Source organism: Diceros bicornis, chromosome 18 (genome assembly GCF_020826845.1).
Source record: "Diceros bicornis minor isolate mBicDic1 chromosome 18, mDicBic1.mat.cur, whole genome shotgun sequence".
NCBI lineage: Eukaryota > Metazoa > Chordata > Mammalia > Perissodactyla > Rhinocerotidae > Diceros > Diceros bicornis.
The window spans coordinates 19,823,440-19,844,011 of record NC_080757.1 but is presented as its reverse complement, the minus strand read 5'-3'; the positions used below and the strand labels follow the sequence as shown (position 1 = coordinate 19,844,011).

General features: G+C 52.1%; 1 protein-coding gene across 1 annotated transcript; it reads left to right on the top strand.

Annotated features, from left to right (window-relative positions):
* Positions 1-11,600: 11,600 nt before the first annotated feature.
* On the top strand, positions 11,601-18,921 carry LOC131416813 (galectin-5-like). Its single transcript, XM_058559477.1, has 6 exons — positions 11,601-11,765; positions 14,785-14,865; positions 15,455-15,496; positions 15,956-16,044; positions 16,180-16,342; positions 18,168-18,921. Exons 1-6 carry the CDS (start codon positions 11,601-11,603, stop codon positions 18,312-18,314), a joined length of 687 nt encoding a protein of 228 aa, XP_058415460.1. The 3' UTR covers positions 18,315-18,921.
* Positions 18,922-20,572: the final 1,651 nt, after the last annotated feature.

Genomic DNA, 20,572 nt, shown 5'->3' with positions numbered 1-20,572 from the left:
CCTCTACCCTCTAGGACCTTCTGGCTAGTCTAAGAATTAAGTTGACATGAGACAGAATAACAGGAGAAAGTCAAACAAAGCTTTATAACATGTGTACATGGGAGAATCCCAGGAAATCTGAGTAACTCGCCAGAATGGCCAAAGCTGCCACCGTAAGCACCATTTTCAGCTAAAGACAAAGGAGGATGTTGGGATTAGTGGTTTGGGACTTCAAGGTGGAGGAAGGCAATTTACCTGGAGATGGAAATGCAAATAGGCCACCTATAGACAGTTTGACCTGAGAGACACATTTGATATTACATTAGTTCTCTTACGTATTAGCTCCTTCAATTTCAAATTTTTTTAGGCAGTTGGGGTTAGGCCAAAGTTTCTTTCAGAGTCTTTTGTTCTTAAAAACAATCAAGCCAAAGAGATATATTTTGGGGTGGCCAATTGTGATCCCTCACAGGGGTCTAGGTTCTGAATCTTACCTGGTCCCTGCTTTGTAGGGTGGATTAGGCAAGCCTCCCATGGCAGTGTAGAAGAAAGGCCTGAGTCATGGAGGAAGTGGCCTGGGATTTGCCATGTTTCGGGAACACCACAACCATCACTGTGTGCAGCTGGGCCCATTATGATGGCTGCTGCGAGGGGGCTGAGGAGCAGCTGCTACATGTGCAAAGAACTGTAGGATTTTACTTGGGGAAAACCACTGAGTGATATGGCTGCCCCCCAAAGTAAAATCATCTTAGGCTGCATTCCTAGAGGTGGAATACCTAGAAACAAGGAAGGTGGAAGCCCCGTACTGTTATGTGTTAGTCTGATTCCTTGGGTACAGTGTCCAGTTCTGGGTCCACACCAAGAGGCCAGGGCAAAGCAAGAGAACGTCACTGAGTGCCTACTATGTGGCAGGGCCACTGCACTATTGTGATTTACAAGAAATATATATTTGTTCATTCAGATGATCGAAATATATTTCTCATATATATATATGGTCTTCATCCACAGTTCCTAGCTCACAGCTCCAAATACCTTTGGAATTTCTTGTTTATGCTACTAAAGCTGACTTTTGAACCCCACCCAAGGGAGGGGACTGGTTGCCAGGAGAACCAGCCATGTGATCAGAGGATTGGAACTTTCAGTGTCATCCTCTGGTTTCCAGGGAGGGAAAGGGGTCTTGAGATTGAGTCAGTTGCCAATAGTCAATGACTTAGTCAATCACGACTACATAATGAAACCTCCATAAAAACCTAAAAGATCAGCTAGTCTGTGTTTTTCAAAGAGCCTCTGGGGTGGTGAACACATGGAGGTGCTGGGAGAGTGGCACGCCTGGAGAAGGCATGGAAGCCCCACACCCCTTCCCTCATATCTTGCCCTACGCATCTCTTCCATCTGGATGTTCTTCGGTATCCTTTATCACATCCTTTAAGAAACCGGTAAACTCAAGTAAGCATTTCCCTGACCCTGTGAGCTGTTCTAGCAAACGAATCGAACCTGAGGAGGCGATCATGGGAACCTCTGATTTATAGCCAGTCAGTCAGGCATGGACAACAACCTGGATTTGCGAGTGGCATCCTGGGGTGGAGGGGTTGTTGGAACCTCCAGTCTGTATGGATCAGTCAGAAGCACAGTGACAACTTGGAGTTGCGACTGGCGTCTGAGGTGGAGGGTGGTCTTGTGGGACTGAGTCCTTTACCTGTGGAATCTGATTCTATCCCTGGTTAGATAGTGTCTGAACTGAGTTGAATTCTCAGACAGCCTGCTGGCATCTGAGAACTGCTTGTTGGTGTGGGGTAGCCTACACACACAACACACGCACGAACGCGCGCATGCACACACACGTGTTGGAATTGGGTCCAGGAACTTTTGCAGCCATGCAAGGTGCTTTACATGTGATCTCTCATTTCATATCAGGCAAATGATATGAGAAAAGTATTACCCCCATTTACAGAAGGAGAAACAGGGGTCACTGAGGTGAAGTAACCCGCTCTGGGTCATCCAACCAGCAAGGGAGGAGCTTGGATTTGAAGCCACATCTGGCTGATTTCCAAAGTGTGTCTCTTGCTTCACACCTGGGTTCCCCTATGAGATGATGCTCCACTCTGTAGAAAATACCATTTTATTCCACATTACATTCTTCTCAGGGGGTTCCTTGATACAAAAGAGAATGGACTCATTGTTCCTTCCTGTTCAGCAGAGCAGCCTCGACCCCCAATTCCCTGCCAACACTCTGGAATGGGCCATGGATCAGCGTGTGTTGACAGGACCCAAATATGAGCCTGACATGCTGGGCTTCTGACTCCCAAGGTACAGAAAGTGTTGAACAATAATGAAAGTAGGAGACTGCTCTGGCAGAGCCCTCTTTGCCCCTGGGGGCACAAAGCACAGTGTCACAAGGGCTCTTGTTCCCTGTGACATGTTGGGTCCCATGAAAGGAGGCAGATCCCATGAGAAGGCATCTGAGAAGTAAGGCAGGGTGGTGCAGTGGTTAGCGGAACAGGACCATTGATGGACTGCCCGGGATTAGTCCCAGCTCTGATACTTTCTAGCTGTGTGAGCTTGGGAAAGTTGCATCACCTCTCTGTGACTTCACTTCTTCCGAGGTAGACTGGGCATAATTAATTGCACCTACTTCATAAAGCTGGTGGAGGATTAAATGTAAGGCACTCATAATGATGCCTAGCACATAATCAGCACTATATAGGTATTAACTTAGAAACAATCTCTGAGCACTCCCTCCTCTATGCCCACCTAGCTCCCAACAGTATGTATGTCTTAACCCTTTGGGATATGAGCTACTCAAGGTGGGGACTGTGCCCAAGTCCTTACTGTATCCCAGTGCCCAGGAGGGGCCCAGCCCTTGTTTATTGACTGTGGCCATCACTGGATTTCCAAATATTTCATGTCCCACATGCTCTTCCAGAATCTTGCTGCTGCCCATCAAGAGGTGAGGCCTCTTCTCTCCTCTTGAACCTGGGTTGGGCTACTGGGATTGCCTCAACAAATAGAATGCCGTAGAAATGGTGCTGCATGACTTGTGAAACTGGGTTATGAATGGGATAGAACTTCCACCTGGCTCCTGCTCACCCTTGGGATCCAGCCACCATATTGTGAGAAATCCAAGCCATGTGGAAAGTCCACTTGTAGGTCTTCAGGCAAATAGCTCCAGCTAAAATCTCAGCCAATGGCCAGAATCTACTAACCGGCAGACATGTGAGTGAAGTAGCCGCCAGGTTATTCCAGCCCCACCTCTGGGCCACTCCAACTGATGCTGGGTGGAGCAGAGATGAGCTCCCCCCACCCAGCCCTGCCCAAGTTCAGGTTTGGGAGCCAGATAGGTGTTGTCATTGTTTTAAGCTGCTAAGTTTTAGTGTAATTGTTACGAAGCAATAGGTAATCACAACATGGACTAGATGAATCAACCGGGTGGTGGGCTCAGCTCAGCAGCTCAGCAGCTGGTTCCTAGTTGCTCAGCCAGCTGCCTCAGGGGGTGTCTTCAATCTACACTCCAATAGAAGGAGGGTCTGCTGGGGGTAGGGGACGACACAGACCTAGGAGCCAGGCTGACCTGGTTTTTATCCTGGTTCTGCTGCTCATTACATGCGTGGTCTTGGGCACTTCTCTGATCCGTAGAGTCACCAATTATTCAACCCGGGGAGGGCTGCCAAGAGCTTGACCAGAGATGACAGATGTAAAATCTCTGGCCAGGAGCCAGGCAGAGAGCGATCTGGTGTTAGTAAACTGGTTTCTTTCCTGGAGAGTGTTCACAGTGAACCAAAGAGGAATTTTGTTTCCTGAAAGCACAGAGCGGGGAAAGAAGGAAGAATGGGAAGCAGCCAAGAGGGAGGGCGTGGGCTGGGGTCAGGTGTTATAGCCAATCCAGTTTCATCTCTACCTGGCAAATACCACTGGCTGCCAGCCTGTCCATCATCCCATCTTCCCGGCTGGTGTACGAATTGAACCCAGAGGAGGGCTCACCGAGAAGCTTGAACTTCAGGGCCCTTCACTGCACGGGCGATGGGTCTGCATGGTCACAGGTGTCTGTAACGTTTGCAGAAGTTAAGACGTATTAAATGAACTGAAGAACACTACTGTCTCCTTCCCCTCCATCACTCTTCCTCTTGAGTCTGGTAGTGTTGCAGAGGTCTTTTCCTTTTTTGGGATCTGGCTAAGGCGGAGTTGAGTTGGGCACACATTTATTCTACCTGTAGTGAGATATGTTTATGTGGTTCACAGCCACTTCTGTGAATAATTCAGTTATTCCCAGCTGTCCCAGCTGATGAAAATAATAAGGATAATAGGAAGTTTTCACATACTGAGGTATATGGGGAAGCCATTCTGGTTAAAATCTGATTCAGCCTAAAACTTGTTTTTCCCAGAGCAGCCTGACTTATGGCCCACCAGACATGCATTGTACACCTGCTTCCAACATTTTCCCAAAGCAAGGAGTGTAGTCTTTCAAGATTGGGATGAATGTCTCTCTCTCTCTGACCCTCATACCACCACTTGTTTGAGGAGAAGCTTTTCTTCCTAGAGAACTAAGGTCAAGTTGACCTGCTGTGTATGTGCTAAACTGAGGCAAAACATCTCCTTGTGACTTTGGGGGAAAAAATTGTATTCCTGTTATCTTGATGTATGTTCTTTGTTCTGGAACAGTATATACCCATGCTGTAACCACGCTTCCCCACAGTGCTTTCTTCCCTCAGGGAGGGGAGAACTCCTGGGCTAGTCCTTACATTAGGCTCACTAAATTTCACTCTATCTTTTCATATCTATAGATTGCTTATTGATTTTTTTGCATCAGCACAGCGTAGGACTGGTTTTTGGAACACTCCTCCTGCCCATGTGCAGAGTCAGCTGGGTGCAGATACAAAGATGCAGGGCCAGAGATGCATCACGAAGAAATGCGTGCAACGTTGCACGGTGCCCAAGTCCACAGGCAGCAGAGAAGCAGCAGGACATTGGAGAGACAGAGTGGTCTTCCCACTTTCTCTACAGGAAATATGTCAGACCTTCATCACAGGAAGACGCAAAGAGTGTGTGGCCAAAACACTCGATAAGTATTATACTGCCAAGAAATCATTAATAAAAATATGATTATTCTGGATTTTCTGACGTTTGGGGTATCTGTCAACTGCTATGGTCCGAATGTTTGTGTCCCGCCAGATTCGTGTGACACATTCTCCCATTTCAGCCACCATTAGTTTTTATTTATGGAAGTGTTAATGGTTTTCATTTGTGGTCATGGCATATAGTTTCATTTTAAAATAAATGCATTGAAATTCATTTAACGGAAATGAGATGGAAGGCTGGTCTCAGGCTGGTCCCACGAGGACTAAAGGCAGGGGCAGCTGAGTGTCTGGCTAATTAAGTGATAGGACACTAATCCTTTGCACGTCTGATACTAAATGTTTGCTCACATGTGTTGTTGAAAATCAATTGACCTAATAATTGTGGGTCTACTTCAGGACTTCTATTCTGTCTGACTTAATTGTCTATCTTTACAACAATACCTTAATATCCTGATTGGGCTTGTATTAGAGTAAGTCATGAAATCACGATAGTGTAAATGATCTTTGTTTCTCTTTTCTAAGTTTGTTTTGACTCATCTAGATCCTCTGCCTTATCATATAAATTTTAGAATCAGCTTGTTAATTCCCCCAACCCCTAGAAAAACGTCTGCTGGGATTTTGATTTGATTTTGATGTGTACTTGAGAAGGAGGAATGTCCTACTAATGTTGAGAGTTCTGTTCTGTAAATAACAATTAAGTTCGGGTGATAGTGTTTAAATCATTCATCTCTTTAGTGATTTACCGGCTGTTTGTTCTATCAGTTACTGTCATCTCTCGGTATCCCTGGGGAATTGGTTCCAGGACCGTGCAGATACCAAAATCCACAAATGCAGGAGTCCCAAGAGTGGGGTCACTGGATGGGAATTAGGGTGCGGGAAGGGAAGACTAGGGTCACTCACTCGGTCACTTATCTAGGTCACCCAGGGCTTTCTGAAGACAGAACTTCATGGGGAGGGACAGCCTAGTTCCTCCTCTGGTTGTTTCACAAGTACCTGTGTCATAAGCTGGTGATACGTTCACTTGAGATGAATGTCTTGAAACAGATGCCTCAGCAATCAAAGCTTATCGTCAGGCACTTTCACTACCTTTCCCACAGCAGCCGCACCATTTTACACGCCCACCAACAGTGCCCAAGGGCTCCTTCTCCACATCCTCATCAACTTGTCATTCTCTGGGTTTTGACAGTGGCCATCCTAACGGGGGTGAGGTGGCAGACTCACATTTTGAACAGATCCTTCAGTCTATAATGCAAAGAACAGAGAGCTTCAGACAAGTGTCTGGGACTTGGAACAACAGAGCTCTGAGATGGAACTTTCCCAAGGGCTGCTTCCTGCCTCCTTTAGCCCAGACTAGGCACTGGGAATGGATTGTGGTGACCACACGGTGATGCCAAGCTGCCGAGCGCAGTTGTGCCCTGACGCTGTGTCTTGAAGATGCCCTCCTACTGTCTTAATTAGTCAGAAAAGCCACTGCCCTTTGGGTGTGACTGTTGGCCCTCTCTGCAGAGTGGGAGCAGAGGGCCCTGGGACTCTCTTTCTGGGATGGATTCACGTGAGTCACCTCTAAGGTACAAGGCAACACCATAGCGCTTGTTGCTGACACTCTAGCCGTCCCTGTGTTCCCCTAGGTTCTGGGAGTCTTTTGTTTTTCTTAACAGAACTTTACAGAGATATTACATCCATAGAGTAAAATGCACAGATCCTAGTTTGCTGGATGAGTCTTACATATGTAAACGGCCGTGTGCCCGCCATCCAGATCAGGCTCAGAACACTTCCAGCCCCAGAAGACTCCTCGGGCCCCTCCAAGGGAAATCGCTATTCTGACCTGTTACCACAGCCGTGCTCGCTGCCCTCTGGCTTCTTCTGCTCAACTGTGACGTTCATTGATGTTGTTTCCTGTATCCACAGCTCCTTGTTATTGCTGACAGCTATTCCATCGTATCAATACTACAGTTTGTGTCTCCTTTCTCCAGTTGGGGAACATTTGCATGGTTTCCAGTTTGGGGCTGTGGCGAGTCAAGCTGTTATGAACATATGTTGGGTCTTGACCTGTCTTGGGCAAATAGCTAGGAGTAGAATAGCCGGGACACAGGAGAGGTAGATACTTGACTTTACTAGAATCCATCAAAAGTTTCCAAAGTTATGTTATTTTACGCTCCAACCTGGCAATGAATGGGGTTCCAGTTGTTCCACATCCCAATCACGGTGACGTTGTCCCCGGTGTCCCTGGTGTCCCTGGTGAGGGTGAGGATGGCAAAGAATGTCCCTTTCTTTCCCTCCTTTCTGCTCCAACTGTGCTGTCTGCCCCTTCAATCTGGTCAATCTCTGGTTGATCCAGGAATACAGTGGGGATGGAGGGAGGGCAGGGGGACACGGGGCCTGTCTATGGGAGCGTCTCAAAGAAGTCAGTCTTTGCAAATGATGGTGCATCGAGCAAGGTGCAAGAAGGAAGGGGGTGCAGACAGATATGCGGCCCTGGGCGCCTTCTACCCACTGGTGCCTGCAGGACGCTGAACGGCTCGTGCTCGGCTGACCGCTGGGCCTCTCCCTGGCACACTGCAGGGACCTGCTGGACTTCACGGCTCCCCTCCTCCCCACCACCCCACCCCGCCTATCCTGCTCGTCTCCTTCAGTCCATCACGTCCCTTAACTGGGTGCTAAAGCCAGGTAAGGACAGTTTATTTATTATGTCCTCCCAACCGCACGTCACTTGGCATGTTCTATTAAGTCTAAGATTTTCCTCTCTCCATTCTAAAACCCAGAAAAAAGAGAGAGAGGAGCGGAGAGGGAGAAGAGAGGCAGGAGTTAAATTCATAAAGAGGGGCCTCAGAAGCTGCCAGGAAACCGCAATACTCTAGGGCAACAATCTCTATTTTGATGTTTTGTATTTACAAAACATTTCTTTCTATGTGATTATGGTTTTATACCAGGAATAGAATTTTCAGGGGAGAAACACTTTTTTGAGAACCCAAGTATCCTCATATAGCTCAGGCTGCAGCTAGTGAGCAGTGTGACCTTGGGCGTGTCCCTTAGACTCTGAGCCTCAGCTTCTCTGTGTGTAAATGGGTATAACCAGGCCTTCCCACCACGGCCACCACTTGGGCACAGGCAACGTCCAGACACACATGCCCTGTCAAGTAGCCCCACTGTTGTTGGGACACTGCCCAAGCGTGCTCAGGAGACTGTTACATACAATGGGCGGTATCGTCTAGAAACTCACTGTCGTGTCAGTGTGGTCAGGCTCTTTGAACCTCTAGGAACCAAATATGATTCAGTCTCAGGGGTGGAGCTCACAAAAGAGAGGAAGGAAGGGTCACCGGGTTGAGGAACGTCCACTTCCCTCTTAGCAGTTCCCACCCTCGCCCCTTCTTCCCCAGGACTCTACCTTCTGTCTTTCTCCAGATCCACTTCCTCTTGCTCCTGGCTCCTCCCTGTTGAATAACTGCCACCTTGTCAGTGAACGTAAGTGAGGCCATCTTGTCATGATAAATGACCCTTTCCTAGTTAAAACCCTTCTAGCACGTAATCCTTATAAATTACTACAAGCTTTCATGATTTTGACATACCCCTGCTGAGGTCCTCTGACAGCTTTGTTCCTAACAAACTTAACAAATATTCCCACGACCAAGAAGGTCTCCCAGAGGAAGGAATACCTGTAGGATATTCATCATCACTGACAGAAGAAAAGAACAATGCAGACCCAGGAATCCATCTTGCCTGAAGGCTGACACTCTAATGCCCCTCCTTACTGCCCATTTTCCCTATATAACTGCCTCAAGATTCTGCAAGTGTTTAAGATGGTTTGTTTGAGAAATTAGTCTGCCATCTTCTGGTTATGCTGGCTAACCAAGTGAAAGCTTCCTTTCTCAACCTCCAACTCATTGTGATTAATTGGCTCAGACTGTGGCGAGCAGAGCGAGCCTATTGGTCAGTAACAAAATAGTGTTGGTATCTATATCTTGGTTGAGTCCTCCCCAGTGCAGACGACTGCCCGGCTGGTGTGAAAATCAGTGGCAGCCCCAGAGGTGGTGGAGAGATGGCCAGCAACACCCAGCCTCCCTACATGACCCCAGTGAGTCCTGGGGCTGTGGGCACTGGGCAGTGCTGGCCCAGGTGGAGCTGGAGGTCTCGAACAGATGGAGGATTCTGCAGACCCAGTCAGGCCCTGCCATTTCATTATCCTGGTGACTAGTGTTTACTTTCCAACCCTTGGATTCAAAGGCCAAATTTTTCAAATCAGAAGGACAATCCTCCTATGGGCAGCACAGAATTAAAACACAGCCTTGGAGTTGGCACGAGAAAGAGGACGGGCGCAGTCCCCACAGACGTGCAGAGCCCCCTAGTGACCCACTGACCTCCAGGAGTAAGAACCAGGCTGCTGCCTCCACGGTGCAGTGGGACTGTCTCACGGCCCAGCTGTTCTGTTCAGTTCCAGCCCCCTCAGAGGGCCAGAACAGAAGCTGCGACCACAGGCAGCACAGGATTCGCTGTTTGGTCCGGGAAGCACTTGGTGAGCCAGGAGCAAGGGTGTTCTGTGCTTCATGGTGAGAAGAAGCCTGTGTGGTGGTTACAAGCATGGGTGCCTGGGTTCAAACCCCACTCTGTCACTCACCTGCTGTGTGGCTTTGGGAAGTTCCCAAACCTTTCTGTGCCTCAGTTTCCTCATCTGTAGAGGTGGCACTAATCATGGCCTGGGTTGTTGTGAGGATAACGAGAAACACAGACAGGAAGGTCGGCCACCAGAAGGGCCTCGGGACATCTGGGGCAGCAGCATCCTCTGGCGAAAAGCCTCACACTGCCTCCTGCAGGTGAGCTCCCTCTTCCAGTGGGGCTGGGTGCCCTCTGGTGACATGGGGCCTCCAGAAGGAGGCTGCCCACCCTGTGGCCTGTAGGGCCTGGCTCTGCTGTCTGGACTTCTGGATAGGAAGGGAAGGAAAATGTTCTCAGGCTCCAGGCCCGGCCAGAAGCAGAGAGCAATTCTAACCCAGCACAGAGACTAATTCCTCCAGACGCAAACACCTGCCACCTTCAATGCCTGTAAGCCAAGGCCTTCCCCGTGGCATCACACCTAATCCTCCGGAGAACACTACCAGGCTGGGGATGCCGTGTCGCTGCTCCGTGGATGAACCTGGGGTGCAAACAGCTCAAGCGACTTGCCCAATAGCAGAGCTGTTCGCACAAGGAGCAGGAGGCAAGCCCCGGCCTGTGGGACCATAAAACCAGCACAAAAACCCATCCTCCTGTGCCATGCGGAGCAAAAGTGAGTGCTGTTGTTTCCTGCTAAGATCACTCACTCACACAGACACACACACACACACACCCACATGCACACAACCAGGTCCAAACTCCACAACAGACCCGCTGGTCAGGCTTAAAAGAAAACAAATTTCTTCTGTCAGTTCTCGAGGTCAGAAATCAAAAATGAAAGTGTCAGCAAGGCTGTTTCCTTCCGGAGGCTTCAGAGGAGAATCTGTCTTCTCTCTGCAGGTCATTCCCTTCTCTGGGTTCATCCAAGGGGATCTCAAGGAAGGACTTGAGATCACTGTCAATGGGGCCCATGTCCCGTGGAACCAGGTACCAGGAAGTGTGGTTTCTCTGTAGCCTCGCCCCTTAGCAAAGATTGGCACCTGTCCGCTCAGGTTGGTTGTCCCAACACACTCCCAGCTGCCTGCACCTGGAGATGCCAGATAAGTGGGGCCTGGCCTCTGCCAACACTAAATTGCACCATTGCCCTCTGCCAATAGCGTGCGGGCACAGTTAACACAGAGTCTCAGTAGACATAGGGATGACGGGAGCTCGAAGTCTAGCAGAGAAGCAGGCAAGCCTGGAGGCAGATGATTATGTTGCAGGGTTGAACGTTGCACACTGTGAGGCAGACTTGCAAAAGGAGACTTTCTTTATTTCCTGTAACGGCCCTCATCTATTTCGGAATCCTCATTCGGTTAGAGCGGCAATTTAAACTTGCAATCACATGTTATATGATGAAAACCTTCGTGCCTGGAGACCTCATCTTTATTCTATGCCACCCCTTTTATTTTATTTTATTCATGTTTTGGTTTCGTCCCCCCTTTTAGACTCTGTCTTTGTAGCTACATTCCCATCAATTTCATATGTTCTTTAAATTTGTTCTCCTCTTTCTCTATTGAGCAGACATGGGCCAGCCTCCAACCAGTGTCCACCGGGTGCTGAAGGCTCTTCTAGGCACGTTACCCAACATCCATCTTTGACACAAATTTGTAATTACTTTCCAAGACCTACGCTTCTTGTCGCTAGCGTCAACACTTTTCTTTACCCATTTTCTACTTATTTTTAGAAAATCACACTGTAAGGGCAAAATGCAATAACTGCACCAAAAGACACTAAGTGCTAATTAGGGGAACAGAAAGGATGGCGACAGACTGAGGTTCGCGGGTCGCAGGCAAATTCCCGGACATTCGCCAGTCAAAGGCGAGGCCCTCCCGGTCCTGCCATTGGCATCAGCCAGGCTACAGTTGACTATCTGATTTCCTTCGCCTAGGTTTGCTGTGAACTTTCAGATTCGCCGTAGTGACAATGACATTCCTTCACTTCAACCCACGGTTTGAAGAGGTGGTGTGTGTGGTCTGCAACACGAAGCAGAAAGGACGCTGGGGGCCAGAGGAGAGGAAGACGCCACTGTCCTTACAGAGGGGGAGTCCCTTTGAGTTCAGCGTCCTGGTGCAGAGCTCCCATTTCCAGGTGAGCAGGAGCACTCCTCTCGTCCCTCCCACTGCTTGTCCCCTCAGCCCCAACAGCCATGGTGACTAGCCTTAAATAGTCACACACTTTGAGATCTGGCCGAGCAAGGCCATAATAGCGATAACAGGATCATTTCCTGGTAAGGGTGTTACTGATGGCTGCAGTCTCCTTACATACCTTTGCCTGCACCTACAGGGGCAACTGTTGCTTCTTTTACCCAGGAAATAAGAACTAGATAAGTCTCCAGGGTGTTTTTTGGCCTCCTGGGTCTTTAAAGTTCCAGTTAATTCTGTTCCTCTTCTGTAGTCATTGATCCATTAAGCTCCTTGAGAAGATTTGTTTTTTGGCAACATTGTTGCAGCCTTTATCCAGGGTCTGTTATGGAGGGCAGCGAGGGTGGGGGAATGCGTATATCTGTGTCTGAGCTTCCTGGTGCCAAGGTGGATGTTCCGTCCCCTCCATGTGCAACCCGAGGTCGCCTCTCCTCTGTTCCCTATGAACAGTTTGAGGCATATTTAAATAACACCCCAGGTGAGCTAGGATCAGACAGACAAACCTACTGCGATAAACAAACAACCATAAGAATTAAAAAGCCGACAACTAGAGCCAAGCAGAGATTGAGTGTGGATGTCCTACAGGCCCCACCAAAGATTCCCTGTCTCCCTCCACCAGGCACCCAGAGCTGGGACCTGGGAGTCATCTTTGGTTCTTCCCTCCCCCCTTTCATCTCTCTCCAGAGCACCACCTCTCCCGCCCGAAGCCACTGCCTTGGTCTAGGCCACCTGACCCCTCACCACGAGGACCCTGGTCCAGTTCCCCACTCCCATCTCACCCACCCACTGCGGCAGTGACCTTCCTATAAGCCAATCTGCTTGCGTGCTCTCCCTGCTTAAAAATCCTGAAGGCCCCACATCCTTCTAAAGAAAGCCAAACTCCCAAGCAGGACGTGCAGCATCCTCCCCAGTCTTGCCCCAGCACATCTCCCGGCCTCAGCCCTCCCCGATGAAGCTCACGCAGCCTCCACTGCTCTGTCAAGGCATCTGAGGCCACCAGGCTTTTGCATCCGCTGTCCCGGTGCTGAAAGCACCCTTTGCCACCTCACTCCCATCCAACGCCTAATGGCCCCTCAATGCTCTGCCTAAATGTCTCTCCTCAGGGGCATCTTCCCTGCCTGGCGGACCACTGGATCCCTCCCGACCAGGCCTACCGTGTCCCATTGGACAATTTTTTATTTTGTGAGGAAGATCGGCCCTGAGCTAACACCCATGCCAATCCTCCTCTTTTTTTGCTGAGCAAGATTGGCCCTGAGCTAACATCCGTGCCCATCTTCCTCTACTTTATCTGAGACGCCACCACAGCACGGCTTGACAAGCGGTGCGTCGGTGTGGGGCCGGGATCCGAACCTGCGAACCCTCGGGCTGCCGGAGCAGAGCACGCGCACTTAACCGCTGCACCACAGAGCCTGCCCCCTCACATTGGACTTTGTACATCACTTTTCCGTGCCAGTCACCACGTCCCAGTGTAACTGTGCTTACCTATCTGTCCCCATCACTCCACCCACAACTTCCCTCCTCCCCTGAGCCTTGTGGGCTGGGACTGTGGCTTGTTCAGTTGTGTGTCCCCAGCACTCTGCACAGTACCGGGCACACAGGAGGGACCAGGTAAGTGAATGTGGAATGTGGTTCGCACAGCCAGTAGAAGAGGAAACCGGTCAGGGCCAGAAGATCCGTTTGCTGGGAGAGACAGGGTCCAGGACACGAAGGGGAGCAGGATCTGGCCCCGACTTTGGCTCCTCAAGCGCTGGGGGTGGGAGAAGGCGTGTCTCTCCACCCAGCCTTCCTGGGGCCCATCACAGTCCCGCTCGGGCACCCGCCTCCTGCCCCGCTGACGGCAGGACTGTGGAGCTCCAGGGAGCCCTGCAGGGCAGCCGGACTCGGGCCCTGGCCTGGGCAGGACAGGGTGTGGGGGGCACAACCAGACAGAACTGGCCACCATATGGGATTTATCGCTTGCTACCTGGGCGACTTTGGGCGTGTTGCTTAACCTTTCTGAGTCTGGATGCCTCGCTAGTCAAACAGGAGCTAATTTCTCCCTCGTAAAGCGCTGAAGGCCGAGCCCGGCACGCAATTGGCTCTCAGTAAAGGCTAGTCTTCACCTTCTGGGTGAAATGTGGCCTGGAAGCAATGGGAGCTAAGGGAAGCTGGCGGGTCTACCTCAGACTCGTCCTCCTCTCCCTCTGGAGGAGCCAGTGGGGATCGCCCCTCCTCCAACCCCGGCACTGCCCGCTTCCTAACCAGAGTGCACCTGGGAGGGTGGGGAGATCTGGGCGCCTTGAGCTCAGGAAGGCTTGATGGGACGAAAGTAGGCGAGGGGGAGTCAGGCGTGGCATTTCTGACCACAACTCTGCCGTGGTCTCACCCTCGTGTGGCACCAACTTTAACCACCATTTTGACTTTCTCATCCCTTCCGTCTCCAGGGATCAGGACGGCCACCTCAGCTCCCATTATAAGCCCCTGCTCTCTCTTCGGAACCTCTTCCTTTTGGTTCTTCCTGTGGGTTGAAGGGAGGAGGCAGCGCCAGGCATCGGGCCTCTCCCATAGGGAGGGTGGGGCAGACCCCTGACCCTCTGCCTGGCTGTGGGGGTGCTGTGGGGCTGGGGGGTGGCCCTGGTGATTTGGGAAACTCCCTGAATCCCACTTGTGGGCTCAGTCCTCCGCCATTTGTGGGCGGCCCCAGAAGAGCGAGGCCCCACATTCAACGTCACCTGCCAAGTGAGGCTGTGCTGGAGACACTCCCTGAGAAGAAAGATGTGCCAGAGGCCAGAGTGCAGCCGTGTTTCTTCTCAGAGGAAAGCTTTCCCCCTGCCTCGTCCTCTTGAGAGAAGAAACAGCCCTGTCCTCCAATTCTGGCTGTCTGCTCGGGGCCATAGGGCTCGTTAACTGCTCAAGATCAACTCACATCAGAGAATTGTGTTGTGGTGCCCTCTGGGTGTGCGTGGTGGTCTTCACGCTGGTGAGAGCTGGTTAAAGCCTGGGTTTCTTTCTTCCAGAAGCAAACAATCATCCACAAGTTGCTGAGCACTCCTCCACAGATGGACGCGGTAAGTCTGGAAGCGCTGGTCAGCTCACAGCCTCACTGCCTCCCCCTTCACTGATGACTGATCTCTGGTGCCAGAGTCAAGAAGAAAGTGGTTTAGCAAGGGGATGGGGACATTGGGGCTGGGCCCTCTGCTCAAGAGACATGGAGTGAAACTCTCTCAGGGACAGCACAGTCTGGAGAAGGCTGGACTCAGCCAGTGGCCCCAGAGGCAGGTCCCCTAGGGACCAGCAGCAAAATGGGTCCTTCTGTCACTGGGAGGGGAGTGCAGTGGTCCAGCATCAGGGGAGGAGGCCCTGGATCCAAGGACAAGCCCTGTTATATCATTGCTGTTCCTCCTCCTGCCAGTGCAGAGCAGACGGGAGACCTAGAGTCAGCGGGGCTGCCGTGGGTGGAGGGGCAGGTGACCCCGATGGGGTCTAGGAACATGGCAGGAAGTCCTACCAAGGCTGACATGAGAAGGAAGGTGATGGAGAATCCAAGGGCTGAGGCCTCAGGACCTCTGTGTCACAGCAGAGCATCCCGTCTCAAAAGTGTGGGGCGCGTGTGTGTGTGTCACTCCCACACTGAATTTCCTAGTCCCTTCTCAACAGAATCCCGCAGTCCCACCTCCAGCATATCCCAACCCAGCCTATGTGAGTGTGCTCCAGGGAGGGCGGGGGTGTGGTTTGGGGTGGGCAGGGCGGGAGGTGAGGGGCAGTGACAACAGTGAGGCATCCTCCAGTGGCGGAAGTTCCTCAAACACCCGAGTAAACGAGGAGACTATTGACAGGAGTTTCACCTTTACAACGGTCCCTTCCCCATGAGCATGTATGCAGCCTCCCCCTCTCAGCCCAGTGTTTTGTCGTGTTTGGCCAAAGGTCTTTTCATGACAGTTTAAGCCCATTCATTTGAGGGACGCCGGGAAGTTTTCATGTGGCATTTACTGAACCAAGTAAAGATACCATGGAGTTCTTTCTTGGAAACGTGTGACTCACAGGCATGGTTGTCAAACTCATTTGACAGTCCAGAATCATGGAAATTGGCACAAAGTGCCCTCTGCAGCAGTGGCTGCTCTGTCTGCTGGGGCTGACCTGGCCCTCTCCTCCCGACAGCCACTGCCTTTCTTCACCAACATCCCGGGTGGGATGTACCCCTCCAAGAACATCACCGTGTCGGGCACCGTCCTGCCCAGTGCTCAGAGGTAAGCCAGGGCTCTCGGGGAGGAGAGACGGCCCAAGGTCGTTCTGGCCATCCCCCTGGCTCTGGGCAGGCTGGAGAGGGCCAGGGACCCAAGCTCAGTGGGCAGAGGAGGTCCATGTGAGCTGCCCACCCCCAGGTTCTACATCAACCTGCACTCTGGGAATGACATCGCCTTCCACCTGAACATTCGTTTCGATGAGAACGCCGTGGTCCGCAACACGCAGATCAACGGCTCTTGGGGGGCTGAGGAGCGAAGCCTGTCAGGAAAAATGCCCTTCACCCAGGGCCAGAGCTTCTCGGTAAGCTGCCCCTCAGAGGGGCTCTCATGGGGCCAACGGAGCAGGGGGTGTGTGCGCTGGGGGCACCTGGATCGAGATGGGAGCTGATGCCTCTGGGTGAGGGCTGGGGCCAGAAGAAGAGAAAGTGTTCAACCCATTGTTGTTATTATGGTACTATTTCCGTCCCACATACGGCAGGTGGGGGCTCTGCTGTTTACAGGTGAGGAAACAGACTCACAATGCAGGTTACTCGCCTGAGGTCACATAGCCGATCAGCGCCAGATGGAACCCAAGAATGAGGGTCATTCCTCATCCACTCACTCACTCACTCATTCACTCACTCATTCAGTCAACAATCATTTCTCAGCTGTTCTATCAGGGCCCACTTTGCGTAGGAAGTGCCCCAGGAGCGGGAGGACAGCCACTAAACGGACAGACGAGGTCCTGCGCCCAGGGAGTTGACAGTTCAGGTGGGAGAGGAACAAGGACACAGATGCTTGGACAGGTCCTTGCAGATGATAGCAGGTTCTCTGCAGAAGGCCAAACAGAATAAGCGGACGGAGTGAGCATGTGGGCAGGGGCCGCGCTGCCTTCCACGGGACAGCTCTCCGAAGAGGCCACCGTGCAGCTGAGACCTCAATGGTAGAAGCAGCCCGCCTCCCAGAGATCTGCGGGGTATATTCAGGGGGACAGTGGAGGGAGCAGCTGTTTTTGCAAAGGCAGAGAGTCATGGGCATGGCCCGTCCTGGAACTGGGGGGTCAGGGGCTTCCCCGGAGAGAGTGGGACAGAGAGGGGTGGGTGGCACAGCTGAGGCCCGGCTCACACAGATCAGGTGTTGTCAGCCTTGACTACGCAGTCAAATCCCCCTGGGGAAATTAAAGAAGAAAAGTCGATGCCTCTGCCCGCCCCAGGCCAATGAGGGGGTGAGCCTGGGCCTCCATATCTTTAAATACACCCTGATACGCTTCACCCAGGGTGGAAAATGACTGATATAGGGCCTTGAGGGCCATGGAAAGGAGTTTGGATTTTAATACAGTGTGTTGGTGTGTGTCAAGCCAGTGATATATCACAAGTCTGTGATATATAGATAGCTGTGGTACTTGAGGCAATTGACCACTGCTCTGTGCCTCAGTTTCCTCATCTACAAAGGGGCAAATAATAACATCATCTCATAGAGATGTAAGAATGAAGTGCAATCATGTTTATGACATGCTGAGGACAGGGTCTGGTGTGCAGTAAGTGTGCGAGGGTCAGCTAGTGCGATGGGGTGATGACATTTTCACAGACGTGCTCTGACAGCCTCCTGGAGAATGTTTGGGGAGAAAAAGACAAGTTAGGAGGCTGCTGCTGCAGGAGTGCAGGCGCGGAGCGCTCCTGTGTGCCGGGTACTAGGGACGTGGATGGCAGAAGCCAGCATTACTGCCCCTGGAGGCTCAGGGTCCAGCTGGAGAATGAGGATGGGGGTGGGGGCCATGGCCTGAGGAGGCACCTGACTGGACTAGGAGGGCGTCAGGAAGTGGGGAAGGCAGGGAAGGCTCGCCTTCCTGGAGGGAGGGGGGAGAATCCAGTAGGATGAGCACAGTTATCCCTGTGGGCGAGGTGTGCAGAGTGGGGAGCAGAGGAGGAAGGGCATCCCGGGCGGTGGGAACAGAACATGCAAAAGTACAGGCAGGAGAGCACACGGCTTTTAGTGAAGAACGAATCCTTCAGAGTGACTAGAAGGCAGGTGTGGGGCCTGCTTGGTTATTGTTTGAGGAAAGCAGGAAGGAGGGAGGGAGACACAAGCCCGCATTTAGGGTTGAGGACTTTCCAAGCCGAGTGCAAATAGGTGGTCTCTCTGTCCAGGTGTGGATCACGTGCGAAAGCCACTGCCTCAGGGTGACCGTGGATGGTGGGCACCTGTGTCATTACTACCACCGCCTGAGGGACCTGCCCGCCATCAACAACCTGGAGGTGGGGGGCGACATCCAGCTGAGCCAAGTGCAGACATAGGCGGGATCCCTGCCCAGGGGACGAGGGCTGGGGCATGTTGCTGTCCGGATCTGCTTATCACCTCCACCTTCCCTGTCCCTGCCCCAGCCCCTCCCAGCCTGCCGAGGATCTCTGTTGGGGAGACCACGTCCTTGTCTGGCCCTGCTGAGGCTGCAGCCAGCCTGGAGTGGCGAGGGCAGCTGGCTGGGACTGCCTTCCTCGGTCGGGGCAGGACCTGGGGCTCCAGCTGTCCAAGTCCTACCATCCGAGGAAAGGGGTGGTCCGTGCAGGCTACAGCCCTGTGGTCAGTCCCCTCGGCAGAAAGGGAGGTCCTGGGCCGTCCCAAGCACCCAGCCCAAGCCTACACCCCATCTGCCCCTCAACGACATTCCCGCCCCACTCAGCTCCACCTCAGTCCCAGGCCACCAGCTGTGTCCTCCACGGGGGAGGCGGTGTCCTCGGTCCCTCCCCATTCTCCTACCTTCTGCCTCTCCCGCACCTGCAACCTCGCTCCAGAAAAGCTGCCCTGAGGACACCCTGCTGGTTTCCACCAACTGATGGGAACTGTCTCAGCAGGGGGCTCTCCCTTTCCCGGTGTCATTCAGAGAAAGAAAGAAAAATGCTTGTCGGCACACGTGTCCGGGATGATTGTGGCTATTTTAACGTGTTTGGAGACATTTTGGAGTCTCTGGAATTGGGGGGATCCTGGCTGAGGGGGGCGGGAGGAGAGAGTGTGGGCTCGTTTTGATTGGGGGGGAATCCCTACATCCACCCCTGCTCCCAGTGGGTCCACTACAAACGCCACCAGGGTGTGGGAGAAGGCAGGCCGGGCTCAGGCCTCTTGGGTGGGAATCTCTGACGCAGGAAGCTTGGGAACAGAGGAGAACCCAGGAAACAGCCCCATGTTCCCGAGATGGGCCAAGGGCTGGGCCTGAGCCTACAGGGGCGTTAGATGGCAGGGCCAGCTCGTCAGAACCCTGTGTCTCAGCAGGAGGAGGTGGCAGGTGGGGTCTGGAGAAGCTGACTTAGAATGGAGTCCTGTTCGTGGGGTTCTGCTATGGGTCTGCTAGCCTTGGGCCTCAGTGGTTGGGGTGTGGTGGGGAAAATGGCTCAGTGTGTGGGGTTCTGCCAGCCACTGGGCGGTGCAGGGGGCCCGGCTCTAGGTCCATATGATGCCGACACATCCTGAACTCCGTCAAGAATCTAGGGCCTCGGGAACCAGGGTGCGGCTCAACGTGTAGTCCTCAGGCCAGTAGCATGAGCAGCACCTGGAAGCCTGTTAGATATGCAGAAGCTCGGGCCCTGGGGCAGACCTCCTGAACCAAGGTCTGCATTGTAATGAGATACCAGCGGGGTGGTGTGCACGTTAGGGAAGAGCATGAAGGGCACCGGGTTAGGTGACCGCATTCTTGACCAGGTCCCAGATGCATTGCCGGTACAGTGGAGGTTGGCATGCTCCCGTTACCCCCCCTCATTTGAGTGGGAGCGGGGAGAGGAGAAGTGGGCAGGGAGCCAAGGACAGGGAGGCCAAAGCCAAGCTGGGGTCAGATTTTGCCAGACCCCCACTTCGCCTCTGCCTGAGCTCCCTCCTTGTTCACCCCTGAAAAGGAAACATGTCTCCGTCCCTTGAGAAGCCTTCAGTCACAGAGGTGGACCATCACAGGATCTTGGTCCCTTTTGGGTCGCCAATTGTTAACACACAAAATGGGGTTCTCTGCCCGATGCACATAAACAAGCCAATTAATTACGGCATCAGCCGTTGGGAAGAGAAATCAGCTTTTATTCTGCAAGATCGATCTACAAGGAGACTAGGGGAGTGTGCCCTCAGATCTGTCTCCCCGATTCAGGATTTGGGGCCAAATTTAAGAGGTTAGGGAGAACAGGTTGGCACATGGAAACACTAGTGAGACAGGTTTTGATTGGTGGACCTCAACTATTTATGGTAAGGTTTTAGACATTTATGACAGGGTTACAAACATTTATGACGGGGGTCTAAACATTTATGATAGGGTTCTAAAAATTTATGATGGGGTTCTAAACATTTATGATGGGGTTCTAAACATTTATGATGGCGTCTGGAAGGCATTTTAACACGGGACCTTCCTGAATGAGGGACCCCTGTCTTCTGATAAGTGTCTGGGTTCCGTGGGGAGGAGGGTCTTTAGTTTCGAGGTCGTTTCAGGTCATGATTTCTTCTTTTACGCCTGCTAGGGCTTCGTGACTTTGCAGTTTTTCTGAAAGACAGTCCTTAATCACTTTGTTGATAAGAGATGGAGTCT

Excerpts from the sequence above, each read along its gene's own strand:
- LOC131416813 (XM_058559477.1), top strand. The coding sequence starts at position 11,601 with ATGACATTCCTTCACTTCAACCCACGGTTTGAAGAGGTGGTGTGTGTG. Across the intron at positions 11,766-14,784 it reads TGCAGAGCTCCCATTTCCAG|CTGGTTAAAGCCTGGGTTTC; the intron begins GTGAGCAGGAGC and ends CGCTGGTGAGAG. Across the intron at positions 14,866-15,454 it reads CTCCTCCACAGATGGACGCG|AATCCCGCAGTCCCACCTCC; the intron begins GTAAGTCTGGAA and ends CCTTCTCAACAG.